Below are 23158 nucleotides of genomic sequence, written 5' to 3'. Positions count from 1 at the left end.
TGCCACAAGGAACAACCACTGGCTTAGCTTGTGCTTAACTGATGGCCTGTTTGTGTTGTAAATTGCCAACACCCTTACTCTCTTACAAACACACATACTTCTTTCCTCAGTGTCCTCTGTACAACCCCAGGTCCCAGTCTCCTTTTCTGTGCCACTCTCTTCTCTGGGCATCTCTTTCTTAGTACCTCTTCCTTCTCTCCCCCAGAGACTTAATCCTAATCACCTTGCCCTCTTAGTACCAAAATTCCCAAATGACCGATCTCAACCACTCGTGCCAGGACCCAATTCTTTCAACTCTTTTGCTCCCTGTGTCTGTGCAAGCCAAGTTGCTTCAGTCGTGTCCAACTCTTGTGACCCTATGGACCGTAGCCCACAAGGCTCCTCTGTCCATGGGGTTCTGGAGTGTTTTGCCATGCCCTCCTTTAGGAGATCTTCCTGACCTAGGAATCGAACCCACATCTCCTGCAGCTCCTGCATTGGCAAGTGGATTCTTTACCACTGAGCCACCTGGAAAGCTAACTGGGAGGCCAGTACACAAATGCTTGTATGTGATCATGACAATGCACAGTCGTAATGGCCATGGCAAAGATAGGAATGACTGTCCTCAAGAACACTGAGATGAGTCATCTAATCCAGATTGGGGAGGGTGACCCAGAGAAGATGACTACTGAGCTCACTAAGTCTCATTCTTATAGATATCAAAGTATTTTTTCTAAAAGTCTAGTCAAACATATTATTGCTATACTACTTAGATATTGCCCCTAAAGTCCTAATCCAGATACTTCAGAAGCCGTTTGGATAGCTTTATGCCTTGCTTTCTGTCCCCTTTCAGTCTTCCAGATGAGCCTAAAAGTGCTTGATTCCCCTGTATTATCTCATTATTGAATAAGTGTTAGTCGCTCAGTCATGTCCAACTCTTTGCGACCCAATGGAGTGTAACCCATCAGGCTCTACTGTCCATGGGATTCTCCAGGCAAAAATACTGTAGTGGGTTGCCATTTCCTTCTCTACATTATTGACTAAAGACATATGCTATTGACTTGAGATGTTTAAATGCTCACATAACAGATCACCAGACACAGGCATTCGTTTTTGAAAAAGTTCCCTGGTCAGTAATGTGTTACAAGAGTATTTCTGGTTGCTCTCAATTAATAGGAAACTGACATTAAAATGTAATACAGTAACAACTATTCCAACTGTTTAAAATAGGTCAGATTATTTACTACCAGCTTTGTTGGATCACTGTCCCCATGGGTAACATAGGAACTTGAACTTGATCATTTTTCTGTAATTTCCCTATCTTCTCCAAGGTACCATGACTCAGGAGATGCAAGAAAGGACCCAAGAACATAGGGCAATGTATTTGTGTTGCATCTACAGGCAATGGTAGAAAACTCTGAAAAACAGATGGATCACTAATGCCCTGCCATTTCCTTCAGCTGTAAACTCAGGGTCAACAGCTCTTGGATTATACAATTTTCCTAAGTTCTCTGAATTCTGTGTAACTTAGTGTCATGTAAATACAAGATACTGAATATTTCTCTTTATTTCATCTTTTAAGCCACCTCTTCGTCTTTTGCCCTGTGAGATACTCCAGAGGGTTGGTTTTCAGGGTCCTGCTATCTAATCAGTCATCCAGATACTTACTTATTGTGCAGATGTCATTGGAAGATTGGCTTAATACATAGAAACCGCAGTATCACAGAGAAATCTTGGTCTGGGAACTGACACTTGAGCTGTTTTGAGGTTTAAGGAGTAAACAAAAAAGAGATGTATACTCTGGCCTTGGCAGAACCTCACGTGCTAGACACAGGTTACTCTTTTATTTCAGTCAAAAGTGTTTGGGGGTGGACTCAGTAGATCATTGCCAAATGCATTCAGGATGCTTTTGGAGAAATTGAGTTAGAATAATAGAAAATGAAGCTTGTGCATCACTGATACATTTACTGGGGAAGTTTCCTGGAATCAAAAAAACCTCTGTGTGTGGCCTATCACCCATCCCAGCCCTACCTCCACCCCCAGCCAGGGACCATGCTTCAACTGCCTCAACTCCTTCTGCAGACGAGCGAGGTGGCAAAATCAAAGATTGCAATGCCCAGAGTTTGTACAATGGTAAGCTTCATCAAGCTATGGAAAATTCACAGAAGGAAGCTGTTATAAGCAAGGTATTTATTGATGTAAAACCCACCACAACTAGACAGATACCATTTATCAGTGCTCTTTTTGTGAGGAAAATGATGCCAAAATTACGATGTGGGGGAGAGGCTGATAATGGAGCCCAAGATGCTCCCCTCTGTCAGGTTCGATTTCGTGGCATTTTCTTTTTGGCACTAATGGTTGGCTGTTTGTTTGCAACTGGGGGGAGACAGTAAGATGACAGTTTGGGGGCCAGGAGCGCTTCCATTTTTCTCCTCTTTCTCCTATGTTACCTGCTCACTGCTTCCACAGGCCTTCTGATGGCTCATCCTTGGCACACCTAGAAAGGCCTTCTGTGGAAATGGGCACTGTCCTGCACTGCATCTTTCATTTAATGGAGGTTGACGATATAACTGACCCATGGTGGTGTGAAGTGAAACCACCTGTGGGCTGGATTGACCCTCCCTTGATCTAGAAAAGAAAAGTGCTGTTCATCACACGTGATCGTGCTGCAGCTGCGTATGTAGGTGTAGAAAGTGAGTCCATGGATTGTATTCCTCTCTCTTGACACACAGGAAGGTAGTATATTGATATCTTATATCTTGGTCATGACATCTTCCTGCATCTTTTCATCCTTATGTGTGTCAGATTCCCTGAGCATAGGTAATGTGGTGTAAACCTATCCTGACATTTATGCCGATTGGATAATTGTTTCATTATTTGTGTTTTATTGCATTTGGGAACCCCAAATCCTTCCCTATGGAAAGACCAATGTCTGAAATGGATGGGTTTTCTGAACATCAAATGCACCTATTTGTTCACAAAGAACTCTCTCTTCCTGAAAAGCCAGTTGCAACAGTGATACGTGGGATGGGTTTCCAATACAAATTCTCATGCCCAGGTCCATGGCAGATAATGCTGATGGATCGAGTCCACCTTCAGGTATTATTGGGAATCCTTGTTTGTTGTGGACAATTTTGCCAACCAGTTACTGGAAGCTGGATTCTTTCACTTCCGGTGACTGAGGCATTGTGGCCACATGAAGAGCTTGGTGGATGTTGAATCCTCATCACTTCCCTGTCAGCTCTGTCAGTAGTGTCAGTACCAAGAAATCACAGGGTTTCATTCATTACACTCTAAAAAGCCAGAGAGTGGTAAGGAGTTTGGTTGACAGACTCATCTAGAATCTAAAAATTTGGCGAATGAGTTTCTGTTAGTGACTGGGGTTGTACAATCCCAGAATGGAATCTTTTTTCATCTTATCTGTGAAGGAAAACAGGTCAAAGGTGACTTGCCCAAGTAACCATGGCTGCTGCTGCTGCTGCTAAGTCGCTTCAGTCGTGTCCAACTCTGTGTGACCCCATAGATGGCAGCCCACCAGGCTGCCCCATCCCTGGGATTCTCCAGGCAAGAACACTGGAGTGGGTTGCCATTTCCTTCTCCAATGCATGAAAGGGAAAAGTGAAAGTGAAGTCACTTAGTCCTGTCCGACTCTTAGTGACCCCATGGACTGCAGCCCACCAGGCTCCTCCATCCATGGGATTTGCCAGGCAAGAGTACTGGAGTGGGTTGCCAGTGGCTAGCAGAGCTCAAACTAAAAGCCTGAAAAAGTAATGCTTCTTGACTTTGAGTTCAGTGCATATCATAAACATGTGGACTCCAAGAACTCATATAGTGAGTCAAAATGTATGATCGAGAGCCAGACTTCTAAGTTCAAATCCTGATTCTGCCACTTATCGACTATGTGCCCTTGAGTGAGTCACTTAACCCTTCTCTGTCCTTGCTTCATTGTCTGTAAGATAAGGATGAAATAATACCTATCTCAGTGGAGTTCTGTGCATATTAATGGGTTAATTTATGTAAGGTACTTGTAAGAGGGCCTGGTTATAGGCACTGGATAAGTTTTCCGGTGCTCAAAATGCATTAGAGCTGGAATCAGGTGACAGAGTAAGAGACCCCCAGTGGTCGAAGGTGGACAAATATATTCTTCACTACAATAAGAAAGGATTTTCTCACCAAAATATTTTTTTATTAATTATTTATTTATTTAACTGTGTCGGGTCTTAGTTGCCACATGTGGCTCTCCATTGCATCATGCGAGATGTTTTGTTGTGGCACACAGACTCTCTAGTTGTGGCACACAGGGTTAGTTGCTGTACAGCATGTGGAATTTTAGTTACCTGATGAAAGATCAAACCTACATCCCCTCCATTACAAGGTGGATTTTTAACTACTGAACTACCAGGGACATCCCCTAACCAAAATATTGAAAGAAGTTTTTATTCTTTCTCTCTACCTCCTGAACATGATAGAAATGAATTGAGTTGTTTGTGTTTGGCTGGAAAGATACCAGTTACCTCAGAGAGAAATCGTTTATCCTTTCCAAAGAAAGCATGTTGATCCATAAGAAAAGGATTCCTTACTCCCTGTGAGTAAAGAATAAGAGTTAAGTGGAAAATGAAAGGGAAAGGAAGAAAATATAGCTGCATTCACAGAGCATGATATTTTTCTAGTAATTTAGTATGAATGAATGATAGTCCAGAATTAGGAACTCAGTTGGCCTCCATGTGAAATGGGGTAGAAATCCTCCCCATGGTTTTTTGGAAGTCACATGGATTCCACTGTTTTGCTCAGAACTTAGTTATAAGGTTGTCTCAAGTTCCTATTTTTTAACTGAAAAATATGTAATATTTTCTGAGGATCAGGGAGCTGCTAGAAAGTTCTCTGTGGCCTGGGGAATGTTGAGCTACCTGAATCCAAACTGTTATATTTATTGTAAATGTGCAATAAAGTAAGCATAATTGAATACAAAAGAGTTGCTCTGATTTGGTTATATTAATAGCAGCCAGCTCAAGGAACCACAAATAGGCAAAAAAATAAACAAAAAAAACTAAATACCCTTTATTCCTATTGGCCTCTCTTGTGTCAGACAAATTATATTATGAAAATAATAATAGTGATGGCAGCTACCATATGGTGTTATGTTCCCAGCACCTGCACAAGCTAGAGGCCAGCAGGTAAGAACACAGTTAAAACTCTGGAAACCACTTAGGATTGAATCCTGGATCTCTACGGACTAGCTCTGTGACCTTGGTCATATTACTTCAGTTAACCCATATATAAAAGGACATAATCATAGTCTGTCTGTCTTAGGTTGCCATGAGGATTAATGAGTTAGTAAATGTGAAGTTCTTATAATAGTACGTATGTGTATGTGTGTGTCACTCAGTCATGTCCGACTCTCTGTGACCCTATGGACTGTAGCCCACCAGGCTCCTCAGTCTATGGGCTCTCCAGGCAAGAATACTGGAATAGGTTGCCATTCCCTTCTCCAGGGGACCTTCCCAACCCAGGAATTAAACCTGCATCTCTTGTGTCTCCTGCATTGACAAGTAGATTCTTTACCACTGAGCCACCTGGGAAGTCCATTCCTAGTACATAATGCTGCTGTTGCTAAGTAGCTTCAGTCGTGTCTGACTCTGTGCGACCCCATAGACGGCAGCCCACCAGGCTCCGCCGTCCCTGGGATTCTCCAGGCAAGAACACTGGAGTGGGTTGCCATTTCCTTCTCCAATGCATGAAAGTGAAAAGTGAAAGAAGTCGCTCAGTTGTGTCCGACTCTTTGTGACCCCATAGACTGCAGCCCACCAGGCTTCTCCGTCCATGGGATTTTCCAGGCAAGAGTACTGGAATGGGGTGCCATTGCCTTTTCCAAATACATAATGAACATCCAATAAATACTGAAAGCTATTATCACAGTTGCTGTCCCATTTTACAGATAAAGAAATTGACATTCAAAGTGGGTTACTTGCCCAAAGTTCTAAAGTACAAGTGGAAGTAGATCCCATCCCTGGCTTGCTGGAATCCAAAGTTCTACGTCAGTCTAATGCACATGTGTCTCTTGCTTGGTGAACATTACTCAAGAATTCAGGGCAGTTCATCAGTGCTATTCAGATCCCAATGTGTTTAAAAATAGTGTTCCAGGGATAAAAGTGCATCATGGATAAATGAGCATCATGGATAATCAAGAACAAATGACGGATTTAATAAGCCAAAAAAAATCCTAATAGGAGGGTTTAAGTTTATTCAGACTTCAATCTGATAATAATCCTTTAACTCACCCTGAGATAACAAAACATCAAAGAGTAAAACGTGCATTCTACTTGAAGAGGTCTTTGAACCTCACTTGAAAAACAACTTTAGGTCATCTTTGTGTTGTCAAATATGAAAATATTTGTGCGTGGTCTCCCTCTTTCTCCTCAAGTAAACACCCTTCAGGGCTGGAGAGTGCACAAGCTGCTGTGTGAATAAAAACAGTCATGGTTTGCAAAGAGCAGGTGCTGCCTGTAGCAGTGTGTGTGTGTGTTTATGTGTCCCCGTGCTGATGGATTCTATCACACCCTGCATCCGTAGCTAGCTACTTATCCTGATTCCTCATGTATCAAATTCTGGAGACTGAACCAGAGACGTCTCTCCAGGGCAGATGGCTCTATCTTTTGTTTTCCTCTGCCAAACCAGGTTTGAAATGAATTTTAGGTCTAATCAGACATGACAGAGGCCCTGCTTGACAGCACTCTGTGCTGTGGGCCTGTTGGGATTCTCACCAAAGCTCAGCACCCCTTGGGATGAATGGAAAGGGAGTATACTGGGCATTTGGCTCTCTGCTGATGAGACATGTGCCACCCAGCAGTGTTGTGGGGGCTGTGAGTTTGAACTGTAGTGAACTTAGACCACATTTATCATTAGGGCTTTGGCTGCCCACTATGCCTCTGTTTCCCAGGCTCCCTTACCCACTGTAACTATATCAAGGAAAACAGAGAGGAGTGAAAATCAGAATTTCCAAAGGACTTACTAGTCTTTCTAGTAATATTTTTTCCAGCCCTGAGCATGAAAATAGATAAACTGAAATTCTCCAAATGTATCATGCTTTCTTACAAATCACTGTGCCTAGAATACTTTCTTTTTACTTCTGCCTTTGCCTGGCCACCTCTTACTCACCCTTCAAGATTCAGCCCACACGTCACTGATTCCGGGAAGCCTTCCTTGACTATCACTAACTTTTTGATCCCCGGTCTGTATCTTTATGCTTCCCTTTATCTCATGTTTATCTATCTCATGGACTGAACTGTGAGTCCCATGGAATAGGGTCTATGTTTGTCTCCTCTACCACTCTGTCTGTTCACATAGAGCCTGGCCACATAAAGTGCTCAACAAATGCTAGTTGAATAAATAAATAAATAGCACTTAGTACAGTGTCTTATAGTTGTCTCTGAAAGCGCTTAAAGTCAAGAAATTTTTTAATCTCTGTATCCCATCATTCAGCATAATACTTGGTACATAGTAGGTTTTTATCCAATAAATATATGGTTATAGGCACATATACATATATGAATGGCTGAATACATGGATGGAAGGAAAAATTTTAAATATGAAAGCCATTATGATGCCAGGAAAGAGGGGGGAGAATCTTGCAGGAGATAATAGAAGCAGATCTGTGGATGCTGACATAAAGTACTGACCTTCCGAAGCATTTAAGAGAAAACCCATGAATATAAATGGCCAGAAAGGTTTTCATTTACAACATAAATAAAAGGGTTAAAAACTGCTCAAGAGAACTAACGCCAGCAAATGTATTAGTTTGCAAGGGCTACCATAACAAAGTACCATAAACTGGTGTCTTAGAACGGTAGAGATTTATTCTCTCATACTTCTGGAGGCTAGAAGTCTGAAATCATGTGAACAGGGCCATGCTCTCTCTGCAATCTGTAGGGGAAGGAGGCTTCCTTGCCTCTTCCTAGCTTTAGCTGGTTTGTCAGCAATCTTTGGTGTTCAATAGCATGTAGATGCCTCTGTCTCTAATCCTCCATCTTCCTGTGGTCACTTTGCCTATCTCCAGTTTTCTGTTTTTATAAAGACACCAGTCATAATGGATTAGGACCCACCCTCATGACCTCAGTTTAACTTGATTATCACTATAAAGACCCTATTTCCAAATGAGATCACATTCTGCGGTACCGGGAGTTAAAATTTCAACATATCTTTTGGGGAGGACGTTATCAACCCATAACAAGGAGAATTCTTAGGCTTTTAGGATTTAAGTGAGGAATGCCACCTGCAAGTCAATGAACAGATGGTGATCTTTATAACCTGATTTGATGAATACCAAGCAATGCTCTTAACTCCAAAATACTTGGTCCTGAATCTTAAAAGCCTTATATTTTACTTGGGATGATAACTAGAGAAAAACATTTATGTAAATAGAATTATGTCAAATAAAATACTCTAGCCTTGGCTTAGAACAGCTTCATGGTCCATGTTATAGAATATAAACAAGGACCAAATGACAGTAAGTCCACAAAGAGGGTGTAGTTGTTCTTGTTCAGTTATTCAGTCTTGTCCAACTCTTGGTGACCCCATGGAGTGCAGCACACCAAGCTTCCCTGTCCTTCACTATCTATTAGAGACGGCTCAAACGCGTGTCCATTGAGTCTATGATGCCAGTCAACCATCTTCAGCCTCTGTTGCCCTCTTCTCCTTTGGCTTTCAATCTTTCCCAGCATCAGAGTCTTTTCCAGTGAGTTGGCTCTTCATATCAGGTGACCAAAGTATTGGAGCTTCTGCTTCAGCCACAGTCCTTCCAATGAATATTCAAGGTTGATTTTGATTGGTTTGATCTGCTTGCTTTCAAGGGACTCTCAAGAGTCTTCTCCAGCATCAAAATTTGAAAGCATCAGTTCTTCAGTGCTCAGCCTTCCTTGTGATGTAACTCTCACATCTGTACACAATTACTGAAAAAATCATAGCTTTGACTGTACACACCTTTATTGGCAAAGTGACGTCTCTGCTTTCCAATACTCTATCTAGGTTTGTCATAGCGTTCCTTCCAAGGAGCAAGTGTCTTTTAATTTTGTGGCTGCAGTCACCGTTCACAGTGATATTGGAGCCCAAGAAAATAAAATCTGTTAGTGTTTCAACTTCCTCCCCTTCTACTTACCATGAAGTGATGGGACTGAATGCCATGATCTTAGTTTTTTAAATGTTGAGTTTTAAGCCAGCTTTTTCACTCTCCTCTTTCACCTTCATCAAAAGGCTCTTTCATTCCTCTTTGCTTTCTGCCATAAGGGCAGTGTCATCTACATATCTGAGGTTATTGATATTTCTCCTGGCAGTCTTGATTCCAGCTTGTGATTCATCCAGCCTGGCATTTCACATGATAGACTCTGCATATAAGTTAAATAAGCAGGGTGACAATATTCAGCTTGATGTACTCCTTTCCCAATTTTGGACCAGTCCGTTGTTCCGTGTCTGGTTCTAACTGTTGCTTCTTGATCCACATACAAATTTCTCAGGAGTCAGATAAGGTGCTCTCTGCTACTCCCAAGTCTTTAAGAATTTTCCACAGTTGGTCCACAGGCCAACCCTGCTACTATCTTTAATAGAAAATTTCCACCTAGAATTCTAAGCAACCCAACTGAAATCTCAAACTGCTAAGGGCACAAGTGATTTGGCAGACCATCTATCTACCTCCCTAACCTGTGTCTCAGGAATCCTATCTGAATCATAACAGGCAACAGAAATTCTATCTCATTTTGATGTACTGTCACCCAGAAAATAGGGCAATCAGAGAATGGGAGGCAGAGCTTAGACGTTTTCATTGAATTCAGCTGTCCATGGTAAACAGGCACATGGTGTTTCTTAGACAATGGGATGCCAGAAACAAGTATTCGGAGGGTGTTGGAGGGAGGGCTGGAGATGCACTGCACAACTGGGTCTAGTTTTGGGGCCCTTGTACTGTTTGACATCCCCGTAAAGGAAGTAGTTATTAAAAAAAAAAAACAACAACAACAGCGTTCTTGTAATGAGAAAGTAAATACATATCTTGCTGCAAGTGCTTTTTTTTCAAGAGCTATTCATTAATCTGTTTTTAAAATAGAAAAAAAAAAAAAAAGTACCAAAGAGGTCATTTACAATGTTGAAATCTTGATAACTTTGGTTTCTTTTTTTTAAAGAGATGATTTAGAAGGTGAGGCAAGCTGACATGGCCAAAGTCGTCACTTCCACCACACTGTTCTCTGATAGAAATAAGTACTTTGCAATCTCAGGTGTTTGGTAAACTTTATTATAAGTATTTCCATGGAGCCAAGGCCTCACGCCAAGCAGGCTGACTTCCAAGAGAAGTGTGGATCTATCTCCTGTTTTCTGAGCCACACAAGTTGCTCTTTTACAGGGAGCCCTGATTTTCACGATGTTATTTATCATATATGCTTTTGGTTAATTTTTGGCCTTCAAAGAATATTTGTGCTCTCTATTGTCTAACATCTCCCTTGATCTTTTATTTTGTTTTTCCTAGGCCCCTTTAAGCAGCTTTTTAAAACACAGAGGTTGCAGCAGATCCATCTGCCCTGGAGTATATGTTTTTCTAAACGCGTCTTCCTCTCTGACCCTTCATGACTGCCTCCTCTATTCTTAGTGACTTCTCAGGATAGAAGTAATCTGAGTTCCCTTCCCAACTTTGAGGAAATCACTGGAACTCTAGCTTGCTGATCTGTAAAATGGAGGTAGTAATGCCTGCTTTGCTCCAAGTTAGGTGGATCGAGTGAGACAATGTCGATGAACAGATTTTGTGATTTCTAGTCAGTCATATAAATGCAAGTCTTATGAGCACCACACTGCCTATCTTCCGAAGTTCTGTACTGTTCATGCTTCAGCCTAGAAGTTTAGCAATTAGCTCATTCCTCTTACCTGACAATGTTTGCTGGGTCTCCTGGGTGTTTGTCAGTTCTCTCCATCTTTGCTGAAAACATGTTGAAGGTGGCGAGCACATCCCCTACCCCTGTATTTGTCGCCGGGCTTAGCCAGCTATGCTTAAATGCTAAATTAATGTGGGCATGTCACAAATGTCCTTGCCCTCTGTTTCCATAACCTAGGGCAACTTTGACTCACTCCAGGAAGAATTCTCACTCTACTCATTAAACTCTCTTCTCTCAGTCATCATCCATGCATTTACCAAATGTTTACTGAGCACCCAGCAAGAACTGTTCATATTAGCTAATGTTTATAGAGCGCATCATCTGCACCAGGCACTTTACTTAGGCCCTTTACATAGATGTGTTCACTTAAACCTCCTAACAGCCCTTTGAAGGGAGTATTGTTATTATTCCTATTTTACATGACTAAACTGTTGAGTAACTTGCCCTAGCTTGTGCAGTTAGAGAGTTGCAGAGCACAGGTCATTCACGCTGAATCCAATTCCAGATCCAAAGATCTTCTTCATTAGGCTATGATGCCTGGGCATCCTCTATGTGCCAGGCACGATAGTAGGTGCTGGAGATAGTAAGATGAATAAGTCTGGGCCATTAGGATCTAGTAAGAGAGACAAATAAGTAGATAAATAACTACACTATGATGGAAATGAGACTGAGGAAAGAAAAGAATGCCACCAGAGGAGAGACACAGTAGTGTGCTGCAGAGAAAAAGGGCTAGCTTCACCTTGTGGGAGGGGCATTGGAAAAGTATTTAGAGATGAAGATGATGTTCATGATCTAACCTGAGAGGAAGAGGAGTCTGCCAGTCGAGAACAGCAGTACTCCTCTGCTGGGTACTCAGCAAAGCTGATTATGGCGGTGACCACAGAGTGTACCAGAAAGGTAAACTCAGACCTCTTTGGGAAGCACACTGTGGGCCAGTTAAGGACTTGACCCTTGGCCTGTGGGTAACAGGCTGTTACCTGTTACCTGAAAAATGGATGTTTTTCATAACTTTTTTTGATAAAATTTCAGGGTTTGTTTTAAGTTGCAGAAATAAAACACGGAACTCCCTTATACCTGTCCCCTCAGTTCTCTAGTTGTTAACATTTTGGGACCATTTGAGAATAATTTTAGGTTTGTATCCCATATGCATCCTAACACTTGGGTGTTTATTAGCTAAAAACTAGGATGTTGTCATAAATAACCACAGTGTAACTGACCATCAGTCAAGAAACAGCTGAATTCAGTAGCACCATCTCATGCACAAACTCCACTCACATTTTGCCTGTTGTCCCAGCAATGCCCTTTTTAGACCCAAGATTGAATCTGGGGTCTTGTGTTTGGCTGTCATTTCTTCTACTTCCATCTGGACAGTCTCTTCTTGTCTTTCATATCTTGGACATTTTTGAAGAGTACAGGCCAGTTACTTTGTAAAATGTCACTCTGTTTGGGTTTGCTTAATGTTCCCTTATGAATTTTGACTTTTGCCAGAAACAGCACAGAAGGATGCTGTATTCTTAGTACATTATATCAGAAGATGATGAAAGATGTCTCATTCCATTCATTACTGATGATGTCACCTCGTGATTTGGTTGGCCAGGTTTTCCACTGTAAAATTTGTAAGTAGGTTGATCATATTAATAGTAAATAACAAGTATTTTATTGGGAGATAATCTAAAACTAAGTGAATGCCCTGTTCCTCACCAAATTTTCACCAGTGTTACTATTCATTGATGAGTCTTGCCTGAATCAGTTGTTATTTCTGCAGTTATTGTTGCCAAATGGTGACTTTCTAAACTCATATCAATCCTTCTAAATTACTAGTAGACATTCTACTATTGAGTAGAGATTTCTCTTTATTTTTTACTTTGAATATCTATTTTACTCAAAGGATTAAAATTCATTACTATCAAGTTGCCCGAGACATGACCAATGGGAATCCCTTCAAACTTACCTCTGTGTCCTTTTGATTTTTACCCCATCCTTCTTTGAGTACTTCTCAGTTTTCTATACAAGATACTTCAAGTTCATTTTTTATTTTCCCAGCCCCTGCTCCAGAGCCATTTTTACAGGCACTGGCTCCTTAGTGGAGAATGATGTTTACAAACTAAGATCTGGGCACTTTATACTTGATGCAACTAGGATGACATTGCTTCTAGACCTTTTAGCAGAGAGAGCTAGGAAATATTGTAAACATATACATATGTACATTTGTATACACTCATGTGTATCTGTTGACATATCTGTGTCTATCTAGCTATCTGTCAATTAAATATCATGAGTTCACACGGTTTTCAATAACAAATTTAAAAGATTTATTCTGGTCTTCCCCCTTTTCATGTGTGTAACCCCTCTCTCTGATAATAAGAAGTCTGGCTCTCCTTCTCCATAATGTATTTATATATTTGTTCCATCCTCCCTGAATGTTTGGTTCTCAGTTATCCTTGCCCAGTGGTGAGCCCAGTCACATGCCTATGGACCACTCCCTACCAAACCTCAGGCTAAAGTTCAGTCCTACAAAGTGGAAGAGGGAGGAAAGGTAGAAGAGCTGGTTAGAAAGTACAGCCACAGCCTGTACCCCCACTTTGCCCCCACTTGGTGCACTGGGCCAAAACTGAGCCCTGGACACACAGGTCCCCCTTCCCTGAAAGCTCAGCTCAGACCCCAGTGAAAGCTTATCATCAGAGGAAGTCAAGTGAGCAAATTCACATTTCAGATGTCATTTTGGAAGCTTCAGGCTGTGGATAGATTGGAAACTGGAAGATGGGGAGATAAATTCAGAGCTACTAATAATAGTCCAAGAACCTTAAAGTGGGACAAGGTCATAGTGTCCCTGGTGAAGTGAGGATTCTCTTTGTCCTACCTTAGGATTTCTAGAGCTGGCCATGCTCCGTGGTGTCTGAGTTATTATTGCTGGCTTGCTGTGTACCTCCTGACCTCAGAGGCATTCTAAAGAAAACAAGTATCTTTAAGGGACCTTTCAAAAAAATCACAGGATAGAAATGTTGAGCAAAAATGTTAGAGGATTATACACAAGTGTAAAGAATGCATCTAACAAATAAGCACAGTTCATAATGGTATTTTGCCTCCTAATAAAAACTGCATTTTTAGTTTTAAACAGGAAACAGAGAAACAAACCAAAAGCCAAGCCAAGGTAAGAGGAGGTTCTCCCGATAATAGCTTGTGGCGGGGAGTCTGCCATTAGAAATTACATGCATTTTACCAGCAACAAACAGTGAGTTGCCTTGCTGGAGGCATCTCTGAAAGGTAGGGGAGCAAAACCACTCACATAATGTGCCCTTGTCTAAAGGAAGGCCAAAATTCCTCCCCTGTGTAGCAAATACAAACACGAGCGGCTAAGAAGTGCCAACCTCCATGGGTCCTTGATTGCCCAAATTGTCTCTGATGGCCACCTTCACAAAAAGCCAATGTGCACTTGGGGGAGCCACACTCTGCCTTTGCCCTTCAGTGCCAGGGCACACTGCTGCTTCTCTGAAAAACAGCTGCCAGTGTGTTCATGACCCTTGGCGACATTGGTGTGGTTGATTCGGTGACTTAGAAATAGATCTGTCATTTTGTTATTTGTCATTTTCTGAAGTTAAAAGCACCAGGGACCCAGGAATTTGCATCTCAAATCTAGTTTGTCCTGCTGTCTTCATTATTCTAGCCCTCAGAAGCATTTCCCAGGCTGCCTGGATTTGATTCCTGATTCCCTTGTTGTTTGTTTTGTTGGGTTGTGGGTTTTTTTTTTTTTTTTTTTTTTTTGGTAATTTATTTGTTTCATTGGGTCTTCTTTGTGTGCAGACTTTCTCTAGTTGCAGTGAGTGGGGGCTACTCTTTATTGCGGTGGCTTCTCCTGTTGCAGAGAATGGGCTCTAAGCACACAGGCTTCAGTAGTTGCAGCACATGGGCTCATTAGTTGTGGCTCATGGGCCCCAGAGTGCTGGCTCTGTAGTTGTGGCACATGGACTTTATTGTTCCATGGCATGTGGAATCTTCCCGGACCAGGGGTCAAACCCATGTCCCCTGTATTGGCCAGCGGATTCTTATCCACCGTTACCACCAGGGAAGTCCTCCCTTGTTTACTAGTTGTGTAAGTTTGGATAAGTTGCTTGGCTGGTCAGAGCCTCTGATGTGTCCCCCTATAAAATGGGAGAACTGATAGTACCATCTTCATCGGGTTGATATAAGTAATAGATAAATTTAGGTATGTATCCCACATCTGGAGGGACCTTAGCCCTGAGTCCTGCTGGGATAATGCAGAGCTGAGGCTTCTAATATCCACAGTGCTGGCCTCTGGCGTAGGGAGCAGCCCCATTCTCAACACCCACGTGTCCCAGTCATGGGAGACTTGGATGCGATACAAGTGGCACTGACATCAGTGTGAGGCCTGGGAGGGGACACTCTAGGCCACGACTAATTAATCATTGAACTTCTCCAGGCCTCAACTCCTTGTTGTTAAAATGCAAATAATAATAGTACCTCGTTCACAGCGCTATGGAGAGGATTAAAGGAGGCAACTCATTTAAAGCAACCAGCACAGTATCTGGCTCACTGTAAACACTGATAATATTAGTATTACTCTTGTTATTGGCAGTAATAAGTGATCTCAGCTGGATACATTGCTGTCACATCGTGGCGTGTGGCTCATGGCAAAGGGTTACTGCTCTGCCAGAGGCCAAGAACTAACCAGATACAGGCAGAGTGACAAGACTACATTCCAATAAGTTGGACTTTGGGCGGGACTCCAGCACCATCAGAAAAACAAAGTGGCAACTGGGAAAGCAAGCCTCAAATTTTAAATCCGATTATAAACATAGGGCAACCCAAGTACACATGATGCTGGACAGAGGGCAAGAAGACTACTTCCAGCCTTGCAGAGCAGGAGGTAACCTTCCGTCTCCTGCCTACCCTTGGTCAGGAGTCAATTGCAGGAGCTTGGCAAGGTCCAGCCTGAAGCTACAGGGCATCACTGTCATCTGTCAGCTCCTGATGCCTTCCCTGCCAGCAGGTTTTGGCAGAAAGAAAAAAGAATGTGGAGAAGAAAGGTCCAGAGGAAAGAAAATAGTGTAGAAAGAGAATTCAAGGGGACCGGTCTCCCTAACATTTTGGCCACGAGCCCAAGCATGAAGCCAACACCTGAAGCCCAGAAACTGAATCAAACCATAGTACTCATGTTTACCATTCTCTGTATACAGAACCATGGACCTTTAGCCCAAACCACTGGGGCAGGTGTGTTTTGGAATTCAGAATTTGGGACATTTTAGAACTATGTTATGATTACTAATACATTAAGTATATAACATCTGCAGTAAGTTCTGGCGAGGGGTGGGGGTGGGGAGGGATACCATAATCCAATAGGCTAATATGGCTGCAGTAAAATGTCAATATTTACAATGAGTGAGATGTGGCCTGTCAAAGCATCATGTCTGTCCAGGTCCAACTTTGTCACCAAAGAATTTGCACCACCCTGAAGAAAACCTAGAGCTTTGGGGACTCTGAAATTGGGGTGAGTGGTTTTTAGAGGACACAACTGGGGTTCCATTAAATGTGAGTTCCCTCATTCTTCCTGAGCATCTGCTGTTTCAGGCACCATGCTAGCTACTGAGATCACAGTGGTGTATCAGTTTCCCAGGGTTCCTGTACCAAAGTACCACAAGTGGGGTGACTAAAAACAGCAGCAAAGTATTCTCTCACAGTTCTGGAGGCAAAAACCAAGTCCAAAATTATGATGTCAGCAGAGCCATGGTCCCCAAAACATGTGAGGGAGAATCCTTCTTTGCCTCTTCTAGCTTCTGGAGTTTACCGCAGTCCTAAACATTCCTTGGCTTATGGATACTTCACTGCCATCTCTTGTCTCTGTCATGACATGGCATTCTCCCTGAGTGTCTCCCTCCCTTCTTATAGGGATACCTGTCGTATTAGATTAAGGATCCACCCTACTCTAGTATGACCTTGTCTTAAATGATTATATCTACAGTGACCCTACTTTCAAATAAGGTCACATTTTGAGGTACTGGGAGTTTGAATTCCAACAAGTCTTTTAGAGGGGTACAATTCAACCCATAATGAGTGGTAAGCCAAAACAGGCATAGCCCCATGCTCTCACCAAGGTAATAGTCGAGTAGGGTAGTCAGATTACAGGTTTGTCCTAAAGAAGACATACAAATGGCCAACAGATATATGAAAAATGCTCAGTGTCACTAATCATCAGGGAAATGCAAATGAAAACTACAATGAGATATCATCTCAGACCTGTCAGGATGGCTGTCATCAAAAAACCAAAGGCCACAAGTCTTGGCAAGGATGTATAGAAATTGGAACCCTTGCATGCTGCTGGGGGAAGTAAAAACTGGTGCCGCCACTGTGGAAGACAGTATGGTGGTTCCTCCAAAAATTAAAAATAGAACCATCATATGATCCTGCAATCCCACTTCTGGGTATTTATCCAGAAGAATAGAAATCAGGGCCTTGAAGGGATACTAGCATTCTCATATTCACTGTAGCACTAAGTATTCTCAGTAGCTGTTTCCAAGATGTGAAAACAGCCTAAACAACCATGAAAGATGTGATGTATACTTTTAAATCAAATATTATTCAGCCTTAGAAAAGAAAGAAATTCTGCAATATGTAACAACATGGATGAACCTTAAAGGCTTTACGCTAAGTTAAATAAACCAGTCACAGAAGGACAAATACTCCATGATGCCACTTATACAAGGTATCTAAAAAGGTCATAGAATCATAGAATTAATAATTTATAGAATCAAAGAATGGAATGGTAGTTGCCAAAAGCTCAGAAGAAGAGGAAATGGGAATTGCAATCAACAAGTGTAACGTTTCAGTTAAGCAAGATGAGTGTGAGATTTTCTGTACAACACTGTACCTAGAGACAACAATACTGTGCATAGCACAGTTAAAGTTTTGTTAAGAGAATGCTCTTTCCACAATAAAACGCAAAATCAAACGTGTTGAGAATTTCCAAATAGAGAACTATGCATGGAACCATATCCTAGAGGAGAATTTTACCCAGTCGAGGGCTTCCTCCCTGAGGAGGTAACATTTTCAATGAAGATGAAAAGATGAATTAAAGTCAGCCAGACAAAGTAGAGGGGAGAAGCATGAATGCCCTCACCCTCTGATGTCCAGAGCCCCAATCCTCCTCAGCACTGGAATTATGGGAAGCCAGAACCCAGAATCCCAGCGAAGGCCTTGTCTATGTCTCCCAGGCTGCCAGCTACAGCTTGCCTGCAGGCTGGCTCCCGTGGGCCTACAGTCCCTACCTCAGAAACAGCCAACAGCACAGAATCCAAGGAGGCAGCTGTTGGCAGCCAGTGAGGCCCAGCGCTCACAGCTGAAGCCCCCGTGCAGGGGAGGAGTAGTGGGGTCATCTCTCTGCTTTCCCTCTTTGGGCCTAAATTGATGAAAAATAGTTGAACCCAGAATCAGCAAACTGCTGAATGCACAGATAGCTTCTGCTGCCCTCCTTCCTTGAAGATGTACGAGTAAGCAGATATGTCTGTTTTGTGAGTTTTTCCAGCAGCATTGAAGTGGCCTCATGGCTGCCAGATGCCTCTGCTTCAAGCTCCCAGTGACTGATTTTCTGCCAGAGGTGAGGGCAGGAGTGGGGCAGCCAGCAGTGTGGAGACTGTATTAGAGCAAACTTTAACCTTGGAACAGCGCTCACTGTGTAGGCAGCTCCTTTATGAGACATGCATAGAGTAGTCATCAGCATTAGGGGTGGTTGTATTTTACACCCACAGCATTTTAGTATTTCTCTTGAAAGTGGTTGGGTGGAGGGTGAAAACATCCTTTTTTGAAGCATAACAAATACAAAGAAAAGTGCACACATTCTGCACGTATGGCCTGGTGATTTTCACAAAGTGGATGCACATCCAGCACCCATATCAAGATAACATCCCAGAAACCCTCCCCCTCCCCCCACCATACGCTGTGTCTAGTTACTACCCACCAAGGGCAGCCACCACCCTCACTTCTAACATTGTAGACTAGTTTTGGGTTTTGCGTTTTATGTAAATGAAATCACACTATGAATTTTCATAGTTGTGGTTTTGTTCACTCAATTTTATGTTTGTGAAATTCAGTCATGTTCCTTGTTGTTCTATTCTCATTCTATAAAGTTTTATATGAATATATCATAATAATTTGTCCATTTACCTGTTGATGAGCATTTAGGTTGTTCTCCATCTGGGCTATTTGGAATAGTGCTTCTGTGAACATTAATTTTTTAAAAAGAAGTATCATTCATTTCTCTTTGGTTGTGTTGGGTCTTCATTGCTGCTCCCGGTCTTGCAGCGAGTGCATGCTGCTCTGTAGTTACAATGTGTGGGCTTCCCATTGAGGTGGCTTCTCTTGGTGTGGAGCACAGGCTCTTGGGCACACTGGCTTCAGGAGTCATAGCTCGCAGGCTCTAGAGCACAGGCTCATTAATTGTGGCACACAGGCTCGGTTGCCCTGCAGCATGTGGGACCTTCTCGGATCAGGGATCAAACCCGTATCCCTTGCATTTCAAGGTGGATTCTTAACCACTGGACCACCAGGGAAGCCCTGAACATTCTTGTATATGTCTTTTGATGAACATATGCACTTTTTGGGGGGAGAATATATACTTGTATTGCATGCATGCTAAGTTGCTTCAGTCATGTGCATCTCTTTGCGTCCCTGTGAAGTGTAGCCTGCCAGGCTCCTCTGTCCTTGGGATTCTCCAGGCAAGAATACTGGAGTGGGTTGCCACGCCCTCCTCCAGGTGATCTTCCCAGTCCAGGGATCAAACCCACGTCTCTTATGTCTCCTGCGTTGGCAGGCGGGTTCTTTACCATTTGTGCCACGTGGGAAGCCCAATTATATATATTTCAAGTGTATAACATGTGCTTTGAAATACATAATTAGTTGTCTATTGTTCCACAATGAATTTTCCCCAAACCTAGGAGCTCACAACAAAAATAAACATTTATTACCTCTCGCAGTTAAATGAATGAGAAATTTGGGAACAGCTTGGAAAGGCAGTTCAGGCTCAGGATCTCTTAGGAGGTTGGAATCATCTGAAGGCTGGACCTAATCCAGTAGGACTGCTTTCAAGGTAGCTCACCCCTATCACTGGCAGGTTGATCCTGACTGTTGGTGAGCAGTCCAATTTCCTTTGCATGTGGACTTTTCTCCACATTGTCTCGGGGTGCTCATGACATGCTGGCTGGCTTCCCCCAGAGTGAGCAGTCAAAGAGAGAGAGCCATGTAGAAGCAATATCCTTTTTCTAATTTAGCCTTGGAAGTCACATAGCACCCCTTCTGCCTCGTTGTATTCCTTACAAGTGAGCCAGTAAGTCCAGCCCATACTCAAGACTCCATCTTTAGAATGGGGAAGAGGCAAAGATTGTGTGGACATATTTTTTTAAACCAGTAGCCCTTTAATATTTTAAAGCTTGGAATTCACCCAAGCTGAGGATCTGAAAATAAGTTTACAGACATTCATACAAGGATCTAAAAGAAATACATTCAACTCAGCCTCTCCTCTCTTATTCATTTAAAATTCTGTGAATATTTATAGGGTAGTTTTCAAGGTATTTCCTGAAAATAAGATGGCATAATAGAAAGTACGAAGGCTTCAGAGCCAGACACACCCAAGTTTGAATCCTGGGTTCACTACTTACTAATTATGGGTATTTGGGCAAGCAACCTCTTAGGTTCTCAGATTCCTTCAACTTTAAAATAGGGAAAATCAATACAGTCTATCTCATAGTGTTCTGGAAGTAATTAAATGAGATAATGTGTATAAAGTACCCACTATGGTGGTAGAGCCCTTCCATTTGCTCATTTATTTTAAAAAGTAGTAACCATATATATTAACTATTTAGAAGGAGCTATGATGAACCCTATGAGAGACACAAAACTGACTCAGACACAGACTTTGCCTTCTACAGGTATCTATTCTCACGGGGCCCTTGACAGGCAGAATAACTATAATACTACTAAGAAACTACTTAGTGTCTGAAACAAATATGGATACAACTTATTTACAACTAAATAGGGATTAAGTTTGGATATATGGAAATGGGAGAAATTTTGAGGGGAAAGGAAAAGACCAGAAGTATTACAGATTAGGAGTCACTTGAGTAAAGATAGAGCAAGAAAACCAGGGGGCATGAACCGAGAACAAGAAAGGACTTCATTACCGATATGGCTTGAATCCAGGGTAGGAAAGGAAGTGTGGAAATAGGGACTGGAAAGGTGATTACCCTAACAGAGTACCTGGAAAGGATTGAGAGAACTCCATTCAGCTTTTCAGTCTGATGAGAAACATTAAAGCCAGTGACTTTTTTTTTTTTTAATTGGAGTAAAGTTACTTTACAATGTTGTGTTAGTTTCTGCTATACAGCAAAGTGAATCAGCTATATGTGTACATATATCTCCTCTATTTTGGATATCCTTCCACATTTAGATTACCACAAAGCATTAGGTAGAGTTCCCTATGTTATATATTAGGTTCTCATTAGTTACCTGTTTTATACATACTAGTGTATACATGTCAATCCCAATCTCCAAGTTCACCCCACTCTCCCTTTCCCCGTTTAGGGTCTCTACATTTGTTCTCTACATCCATGTCTCTATTTCTGCCTTGCAAATAGATTCATCTGTACCATTTTTCTGGATTCCATGTGTGTGCATTTAATGTAAAATATTTGTTTTTCTCTTTCTGGTTTAATTCACTCTGTATGACAGACTCTAGGTCCTTAAAGTCAGAGACTTTTAAACCAGTTTTCAGGGCTGGCTACAAAAGTTAGGCAGTCTTAGCTACTAAAGGGTCTACTTGCCATGCTTTCCTTGGCTGGCTCCTGTAGAATCTTTGTGTCTCACTTTGTAAACAGAACTTTCTAAAACTGATCATTAAAGAACACTTCTCACTCCAAACCAAAGAAACTCAGTTTTTTATTTGGTATTCCCATTTTGGAGGCTGCATCAACAGGGAAATTTTTTTTATAGGCTGTTAGCTCACTATAAATGTACTTGTCAAGACTTGGCCATTTGGAATGGCCAGTTTATGCACTTAACTCATCTCTGTGTCTGACTTCCTCTTCCAGATAATAAGCTGTCCTCTCCACTTATTCCTCCTCAAGAAGAGTGATCTATTTAGCAACTTTCACTTTTGTTACATTCTCCAGTCCCAGACAGTGATGATATTTATACATAAGACAGGGACATTTCTATGCTATGATAGCAGCCTGAAGGAAGTTGGAACTAGCAACCTTTCATTTCGAAGCCAAAGAAAAATAAACATGAATCTTTCAGTCTTGCTAAGAATGGAAGCTAGAGAGATAAGCAGAAAGCCTTCTTCTAGACCTACTATTTACTATATGGTATCCAAAGCCTTTATGTGCACAACTTATGTCTTATCTAACATACCCTCTTGTTTTGATGAAGCTTATATGTTTCATCAAAATAAATAGAAAGTGAAAAAAAGATAGGGATTCCCTGATGGCTCAGATGGTAAAGAATATGCCTGCAATGCAGGAGACCCGGGTTCAATCCCTGGGTCGGGAATATCCCCTGGAGAAGGGAATGGCTACTCACTCCAGTTTTCTTGCATAGAGAATTCCATAAACAGAGGAGCATGGTGGGCTCTAGTCCACAGGGTCACAAAGAGTCAGGCACAAGTGAACAACTAATACTTCCATCAAAATAGACATGATTGTGACCATTTCTGGTGATTTTGTGGTAAAAATTGGATGTTTCATTTTATCACCCTCTTTGTTTACGCTAAACAGATTCTTGAACATGAAGAGAAAAGATGAGTTCTAGGCTTGGGATAGAATTCCTAGCCAAGCTTGGGCTGGACCTTCCCAAATACCCACATAGGTGTGTTTACTCCATTAGGATAACACTTGACATCAAGGGAACTGTCCCGTACACAGGTTCTCAGGGTATTCTCTTCCTCTGATTTCTTCACAGGTGGGAAATTGGCAAGTGGAGTCCTTGCAGTCTCACCTGTGGGGTTGGGCTGCAGACCAGAGATGTCTTCTGCTCCCACCTGCTTTCCAGAGAGATAAATGAAACAGTAATCCTGGCTGATGAGCTGTGTCGCCAGCCCAAGCCCACCACGGTGCAAGCTTGTAACCGGTTCAACTGCCCCCCAGCCTGGTACCCTGCACAGTGGCAGCCGGTGAGTTCTGGGGTTCACACAATATTGGAGTTTGTGTTTGCAGCAGTAGCTCGGGACAGGGGACTGTGTTGCCTGACAGTGTTGTCCCACTAAAGGAATG

At 42.1% G+C, this 23158-nt stretch overlaps 1 protein-coding gene across 4 annotated transcripts in view; it reads left to right on the top strand.

The window, feature by feature from the left end:
• Positions 1-23158, top strand: part of ADAMTSL1 (ADAMTS like 1) — a 479878-nt gene that overhangs the window by 284939 nt on the left and 171781 nt on the right. For all 4 annotated transcript variants that reach the window (XM_081499058.1, XM_081499072.1, XM_081499064.1 and 1 more), the window contains one exon: positions 22848-23058. In XM_081499058.1, the coding sequence (XP_081355184.1) occupies positions 22848-23058 (211 nt within the window). The remainder of the gene's footprint in view (positions 1-22847; positions 23059-23158) is intronic.

The sequence above is a fragment of the Giraffa tippelskirchi genome, chromosome 1 (assembly GCF_054371585.1).
Source record: "Giraffa tippelskirchi isolate mGirTip1 chromosome 1, T2T-mGirTip1v1.2.pri, whole genome shotgun sequence".
NCBI classification, from domain to species: Eukaryota; Metazoa; Chordata; class Mammalia; order Artiodactyla; family Giraffidae; genus Giraffa; species Giraffa tippelskirchi.
This window is presented reverse-complemented; position numbering and strand designations above follow the sequence as displayed.